Source organism: Rhinoraja longicauda, chromosome 27 (genome assembly GCF_053455715.1).
Source record: "Rhinoraja longicauda isolate Sanriku21f chromosome 27, sRhiLon1.1, whole genome shotgun sequence".
NCBI lineage: Eukaryota > Metazoa > Chordata > Chondrichthyes > Rajiformes > Arhynchobatidae > Rhinoraja > Rhinoraja longicauda.
In genome coordinates, this window is record NC_135979.1 from 9,492,859 (window position 1) to 9,501,305 (window position 8,447).

General features: G+C 40.6%; 1 protein-coding gene across 1 annotated transcript in view; it reads left to right on the forward strand.

Moving 5' to 3' along the window:
* LOC144606750 (glucocorticoid modulatory element-binding protein 1-like) overlaps nucleotides 1-7,435 on the forward strand; it is a 32,567-nt gene extending 25,132 nt beyond the window's left edge. The window contains exons 6-9 of the mRNA XM_078423094.1: nucleotides 209-334; nucleotides 2,403-2,540; nucleotides 2,951-3,073; nucleotides 4,910-7,435. Coding sequence (XP_078279220.1) covers nucleotides 209-334; nucleotides 2,403-2,540; nucleotides 2,951-3,073; nucleotides 4,910-5,616 — 1,094 coding nt within the window. The 3' untranslated portion in view covers nucleotides 5,617-7,435. The remainder of the gene's footprint in view (nucleotides 1-208; nucleotides 335-2,402; nucleotides 2,541-2,950; nucleotides 3,074-4,909) is intronic.
* Nucleotides 7,436-8,447: the final 1,012 nt, after the last annotated feature.

Genomic DNA, 8,447 nt, shown 5'->3' on the forward strand with positions numbered 1-8,447 from the left:
TTTGCATAATTCTCTAGGTATCACGAATATGGTGCAGACTTGAAACGGCTAATTCTTGCCTTCATATGTAGGATTGTTTGAGTGGTAAAGAACGGTGCAGGCAGATTATAAATGAAGCATGCTGGCTCTAAGGAGAAAGTTTTAATTTTCTTACACAGTAACTATACATTAAAGTATACCATTTAAGGACTGTGTGTTAATTTTATAGGTAATGGGGCCCACATTACGATGTCTGACGAGAACACTGAAGAGTGCATTGAGTGGAGTCCAGCTTTGACCACAGTGGCAGTTACCACAGAGGATCTAAACAGGAAAGATGGTGAAGAAATCTCAGGTAATTTTGAAGTTCCAGGTTGGTAGCTTTGAGTTAACCGTTGACATCAGGGGCTGCTGCCTGCCTTTTGCATGGGAGTGAACTGATTTTTTTTCATTAAAACAATTTGCTTTATCCATTGATTATAAATTGCCCAGAATGTTGAAGCACATAAAAGCACTGACATAGTGAACTTCTGACCTGTACGTGCCAACAACTTCAAAATTAGATGATCTCTATTCAGTGTATCTTGAATGGGAATAACTAAAATTGTCTCCCCAACCCTCGCTCCACATCCCACTCCATGAATCTACAAATGTAAGTGTATGTTTGGGTGCATATTACATATCATCATAAAGAAGAATGGATGTGATAAGTGAATCAATGCCACAGTGCTCTGTCAGGCCAATATTGCTAGCACTGAAGCCCAGATTACATTCATTCAGCTTGTTTGGGCAGGGTCCATCACTTGTTCACTTGATATCAGATTCCTGAAACAATTGCTCTATTCCAAGCTCTGGCATGGAATGAGTTTACCAAATGGACAGAAGAAAAAAAAATTATAGGGTGTGCTCAAATCTACCGTGGAAAAATTGCAGCTTTCCCACATATTTTTGGGAATCTCTCGTCTGTGACCACTCATTAAGCACAGAGCATTTGAGGTGGCAGTGAGAACCTTGAGTCCCTGTAGCACATGAGGGCCTTTAAATGGTAGGACCAAGCATACTACCTCCCAAGCTATCAACTCTTTAAGGCACCTTCTGTTCTACATGTGGAAGAATCTAGTTTGCACGTAGGCTCTTCAGTCACCTGAGGACACACAAATCTGCAGCAGATGTGAGTGAACCCTCATCCCAAGGGATTGCTAAGAAAAATAATAGACGTACCTGTTGATGTTAGAATACTGTGGTTTGCACCCCTCTCCAGCATCTTAACAGAGTATCTGAGTGGTGTTGAGAGAGTGGTGCCTTTTTGAAGAGCTATTGTCTTTGAAAGCAGCATTGACTGGGGCCCCATTTACCTCACCAATGTTTCTTATCAAGCTAATGTCATTAAGAACAGTTTTTATACCTTGGTACACTTGACCGTAATATACCAATACCAAGACTGAGATTCAGATTACCAATCTCATTTGTTTGTGTCTTGGATGAGCACTAATTGGCCACATAGCAGAAGTGGCAGCACTTTAAAATATTTTTTTACTGTGATCGGGCAGCACGGTGGTGTAGCGGTCGAGTTGCTGCCTTGCAGCGCCGGAAATGCTGGTTTGATCCTCACTACGGGTGCTGTCTGTGCAGAGTTCTCCCCGTGAGATCTTCGGTTTCTTCCCACACTCCAAATATGTACAGGTTTATAGGTTAATTGGGGATTGAGTTTATATACTTGATATATATGTAAATTGTCCCGAGTATGTGTAGGATAGTGTTAATGTGCGGGGATCGCTAGTCGGCGCGGACTCGGTGGGCCGAAGGGCTTGTTTCCGCGCTGTATCTCTAAACTAAACTCCTTCAGCTTGTCCTTGGGTCTCAAAAGGAACTTTAAATCTATTTAAGGCCATTGTGTCATTTTTCTTCATTTTTGATTCATGTTGCTGCAGTTGAAAATCTGAAGCAACTGATGATCACTGTATGCGGCAGAGCAAGTGTGCATACATAGTGAAAGCTGAAATGATCAAAATGGCCTTTTAATGAACATAGGTTGAGAAAATTAGGAGGTCCAAGGTACATTGTGTGGGCACCATTTTTCTCGACAGGAGGCCATTTGGCTCTCTGCCTTGTGGGTTCTTTGGAAGGAATTGTCACTTAGTCCTGTGATTACTTCCGATAACCCTAAGATGCTTCCTTTCCAAATATATCTACACCCATGTTGCACTGAAGTTAAGTACAAACTGAACAGTTCCCTGTAACTATCTTGTGGTTCTTTATGGAACCATCTATTTATGTGGATTCTTGCTTCTCACATTATCTGAGGAAGTGGAGGTAGAATGTTTTGCATCCACTGTCATTATACAGTTCTAAGTTAATCTGATCTGGGACGTAACTGGTGTTGGTGGAATATCGGATTGATGGAGTTGCTTTGTTTGTTGCAGAGGACACCTTGGCTTTCTGGAAAGGAATAGCAGATGTGGGTTTGCTGGGGGAAGTTGTTACCAATATTCAGAAGGAGCTGATGGAGATGCTCGCTGGTGTTCAGCAGAGGATGGGTCAAACTCCACTGCAGATTACAGGTTGGTAGAGGAGTATTACGCATCACATATTTGAGTACTTACCCTCTAATGATAATTTTGCAACAGTAACTTTCAAACGAATTCCTGTTTGGGTTTCTGCACACATATCATTGAGATGAACTATGACAGAGAGCCACGTCTGATCAGTTAGCTACCTCACTATTTCAAATGGGAGGTAAAGTACTTTGCAGCTGCCATTCATAAATTAGTATACAGATGTATAATCATATTCCCATTGATCATTTCACATTAAATGACTAGACGAATTGAAAATGCTATTTACAGCACATTTCTTTGACCAAGGAGAAATTTCATCTCTCATCTGTCATGATAGGCAGAATCTTTACTCTGACTGATCTCCAGTTCTGGATTATAAAAGCATTTCAGAATATTTTGCGTGTTTGTTTCAGATGCTGCCGTTCTGAATAACATGGCACACACATTTGGCCTTCTGGAGACTGTGAAGAAGGTCTTGGACAACAGGAAGAGTCAAACTGATCAAAGCCAAGAATCGATTCACAATGATCTTGCAGGTATATTGCATTTATCGAGCTATTATCAAGCAACTGAACCGTCCTCTCACCAGCTAGGGTGCAGTCCTGACTTCCCATCTACCTCTTCGGAGACCTTTACATTATCTTTAATCAGACTTTATCTTCTACTAAATGTTGTACTATTTTCCTTTATCTGTACACTGTGGATGCCATCTTGCATCAAAGTTTCAATTTTATTAAAAATGTGGTGTCTTAACCTAGCCATTCTTAACCTAGCCCATTCTTCTGGTGGCGGCACTGTGTCGGAGTTGCAGGGGTCGGTCTTGCCATGTGATGTCAATTATTTGCATCACATGGCAATTGATTGTCAATTAACGACAATTTATTGCATCGTATGGAAGTCGCATTAACAATCTCGTTGTACCCCGGTACAGTGACAATAAAGATGTATTGTAATGTGTATTGTATTGTCAAAGTCCTCCACTGCTCTGTGCCGCTGCAAGCCGTTTCCGATCCAAGCACTCAACCTCTTACAGCAGCGTCCAATCCAATTGACCCCAAGGTCTCCAGCGGCCCACTCCACAACACATCCAACCAGGCACATTGATCTGTAAATGCACCATCTTTCGTCTCAAATGGCCACCACTCTGACTCTGTGCATTAGGGACACCTCCCGTAGCCGACCTCTGAGGGTGGAGGAGGTGATCCCCCAGCCCGCTCACTCACTACTCTCCTCTGTCATCACGGGAATGTGAAAGTCCGTCAACAGCTGCACTCAGTTGGTCAATAAGTATTAAAATCACAAAAATAGTATGTATCCTAGGGATAAGATTGTTTTTGGTTGGGTACACCCTTTTCTTCCATAAGAATTTTTTATGTTGGAGTCCATTGACAGAGTAAAACATGCATGCCCAGTCTGTAAAAAGTAAATACTTGGATATTATTAAAGATTTGTCAATCTGCATATCTACACGTTTGCTGGTTCTTCATCTCTCCTTTGGTATGCAACTTAATTGTAGCCATTTATTCACAAAATGCTGGACTAACTCAGCAGGTCAGGCAGCATCTCAGCAGAGAAGGAATGGGTGACGTTTCGGGGTGAGACCCTTCTTCAGACCCGAAACGTCACCCATTCCTTCTCTCCTGAGATGCTGCCTGACCTGCTGAGTTACTCCAGCATTTTGTGAATAAATACCTTCGATTTGTACCAGCATCTGCAGTTACTTTCTTACACTTAATTGTAGCCATGATCTTTGGGCGGCTTTGTAAAATTTCTCACATTTGAGTAACTGACACCACATATTCAACTTACAAAATATCACATGGTAAACACACAAAGAAGAGAAGTTGACTCTTCTCCCACAGTTCCTGATGGGAGAAGAGTCAAACAAATGTTGACTCTGCCACATAGGAGACATGTAATCAAAATCCAGGGCCAGTTTGTTCGAGTTCTGAAAGAATTAGAGAACCATGCAGTTTAATGGAGGGAATTCCAGAGCTTGAAGCTCAGGTCACCAGTAGTGTGCAGAGGATGATAATTGGGTTTTTCACGAAAAGATAAGAGGAATCTTGGGTGTACGTGAAGAGAGGATGGTAATGTTTTCTATTAATTGCATTTATGCATGGTTACATTGATAAGGGGATGTTTGATATTCATTCTCTTTAAACAGAACTGCTTTTAAAGATCCATTCAGTACTAACTGGTATTACACATAGTTTAATTGTACTCTGATAATGATCACACTTTTAATTGCCTCATAATTCCACATGCTGAGCCACAAACATGAGGTGTAATAAGTTGGCGATGTTACCATTCAATAATGTATAATTTATTTTCCTTTCCCAATTCCTCCTACTCTTCCTTCTTGCCAATAGAACTGGAACGCCAGCTGGAGGAGCAGAGGAGACGTGCCAAGGAACAGAAACTGAAAAGCCAAACGTTACAAAATGTGGTGCTGATGCCGATCGCCACTCCCAAGCCCAACAAGCGGCCTCGTCTCCAGAGACCTGCCTCAGCCAGCATTCTGACCCCAACCACACCGCTTCAGCAACCCCAGTTCACTGTCATATCACCTATTTCAATCACGCCAATGGGAACAAACTTTTCTGTTGCCAATGTCACAACCATGCCTATGGCCATTGGCCAGCAATCCACCCCTGTCACTGTCCACACACTGTCAGGTGGGTCACAGATTTTCGCCAGGTATGCCGCCGTGGTCAGTGCGGCCAAGACAAATACCACCGACACGGTCACCATCCATCCTGCCTCCAGCCTCGCCCTGCTGAGCACAGCCGCCATCCAAGACAGCAACGCCATCACAACAATGGCTGGTATGAGCATGGGCCCCGTGGAGCTGGTCACAGTGGACTCTGGTCTGGCCTCTGTTGTTCAGAGCCATAGTGTTGATCATTCATCGGCAGAATCGCAGACTGTGATTGAAATTCACCCTGGGCCAGAGATGGACTCAGACCCGGATTGTGTGGTAGTTTGTGAGGATAAGACGCCTGACACGGACAACGAAACCCAAATACAAGCCATCGAAATTGTGGCTCATGAGGATCAGCAGGATGAGGAAAATTGAAAGAAGAAAAACAAACATTTGAGCTATAAAAGTAATTGCTTGGCTGTATCTGAATGTACTGTTACCAAAACGTAGTTATGTGTAAAAGGTATGAATTTCGACATGATTTTTTTAAAGAAGGAATGCAATATTATGATGCGTTCTTTGTGCTCTGTTCCAAAAGTGGGTTAGAATCCACTCCAGTTTCCTTCATTTTGTATGCTGCCATCAACCAAGTGTTTGGGTAGCATGTAATTATCTCGCATTGTTTCTCCCTTCTCAGAACAATTTGTAATGAAGATGCAATCTTTGGTTTCTTGATGTATTTGAATGCAAAATAAGTACCAGACCCATATACTTTAAATTTCTCAACACAAATCAACCACGCCTGGCAATTGTAAAGCCAGGTGAGTTGATTCAGTTTTAACCATGCCTCGTCTTAGCATGGCATTGAAATTTGATTACCTGCAAGTGGTGGGGATTGTTCCTACTTGAAGCAAACCTAAAGTTTGAAGGACCAGTACCAGTGGATAATAAAATCAGCTCAAGAAAATTTGTATCTGACATTGGATAATTGGAGAGAGGTTTGGAAAGCAGTGACAATAGATGTAACGAGTGAAAAACAGCAACTCCAGATGGTGCAAAACTGATGTAAAATAACGACAAATTGCTGAAAACACATAGCATTTTCATAGCATTTGGACAAAGCATGGGTCTGCATCTTGAGGCACTGCTTCACTTTTTTTAAAGAATCCACTTAATGAGATGTTGATTCTTTTCAGATGCTGCAGACCTTGCTTTTCACTGGTATTTTTACTTTAATTGTAATTCCCTTGCATACCCTTGCCAAAATTGAACAGGTTCCTATTTGTGGAAGGGCAGCTTCATTGTGTCTCCTTTTCAATGATGTTTTCAGAAGTTTCTTAATGTGAGGCTGTAATGTTTTAATTTGCTTATTATGAATCCACAATATGTACATTTTTTAAACTAAACCAACAAAAAATGCGTAGCATTCCTATATAACAATTAAATGCATGTGACAGAAAGGTGATTGAAATTAATCAAATGCTTTTATTCTGTGTCTTGTCTAAATATACATTTATTTTTGTAATTCACTCCTTCCACTGATTTTTGCTGACAGATATCAAAACCTAACAGCAATGACAGATGATTGCATATTTTGAGAATCATTGTCAAGATTTGCTCACCAAATACATCTACATTTTAAATGGTGCTTCAAAGCAATTGATTACTTTGAGCTTGTTCTCCTTCAGCATTAATGAAATGAAATGATGAGTTAGTTAGCTTTTGCTTGTGTTGGCCTGGACATTGAGAACACTGTGCTCTGAGATTATTTTCCTTGTGAGCAGAGAGAGAGCCATGATTTACAATCACTTGTAATAAAGTGGTAATTCCCTGCAACATTCCCAGTAACAATGAACAGGGAGTTCATTCCCTGTTACAACTCCCTACTACAACTCGTATTTCCGCTTGGGTCCTATAGTGTGATTTGTACCAGAAATCTGACTTTGAGCAAGAGTCACTTGATCATGAAGCATTTGTATGGTTGTTGAGTATGCCATTAATGAGCAATGCGGTATATCGATCTGGGGGCTGTTTGTTCCATAAGAATGGGGGTGCAGAGGAATGCTATGTAGACTTCTTTAAACCCTGAAACTTGGGGAATAATTATTCCAATAATTAATATTGGGGGGGCAAGAGTTAATGAAAAGGAAATATTGAAATAGAAATGCAAATGATCATTGCTGTGCAAAACAGTTTGTAATTTCTGCATAAATCTTCCCTTTAAGATTTTTCTGGGAACTTGGATGTATATAATATTTTTCACAATCTCAAACTGTCCCAAAGCATTTTATGACTAAATATTTTTTGAACCAAATCATTGTGCAAATTGTAAAACCTACTTTTTTTTTTACCAAACCTTTGCTTACCAGTTCTGTTTTTAGCAAATGATCAATATTTTAGGCGCTTTGTTTATGTATGGCCTTGTCTGCGTTTATAGATCCCTTCTCTACAGCGCAATAGTCTCCCTGAGCATTTCTTCCATTCTATTCTCTAGGTTCTTTGCATAATCTTTGGAGGAAGAGGATAAAAATATTTTCTACGCTGGTGGATAAATAAAAGATCATAATTTTTAAATCATAGCCTGGGCAATTCGTAGTAAAGTGAGTGCAAATATCTTCATGTAAAGAGTGGTCAAACTTCTCGCCCCGTTCTAAAATAGATGTAGATAATAAATTTCACATCCAAATTAGGCAGATAATTGCAAGACAAGGTGATTTGAGGATTCAGAATCAGGAGGAGAATATTGAAATGGAGTAAATCTCAATCATAATCTCATCAAACCATGAGAACTGACAGGCTAAATTGTAGTATTTCTTGCTCTCACTTTGCTTACTACCCTATCTTTTGTGGGGCATTTTTTAGGGATGAACTGTGTCATTTTCAGCTGTTGCTTCAATGGTAGGGAAGCATACAAATGCCTCTGTCCTTTATTTTATAAAGGGCCAAGGATGAGGAAATGGCTGAAGAGATTTAATGAGATGATGATAATTTGGTGTTCAGACTAATATCCAAGATGACCATCACCCAATCCTACGGCAGTATTTTGAACTGGGATGATCATATAGGCAGCTTCTAAATCTTTGCAGCTCGATTCTAATTGTAATTGGATGCATGGAAGTGAATGAATTAATCACAGTGGATGTGATGATAGATATGGCCGTTTAAAGGATAGCAGATTGTCTCCGAAGTAGAGTTTAAGTTTGATTTTAGGGACTTGAATACACAATCCACATTGATACACCCGAAGCACCAGGAGGCTTGGCCAT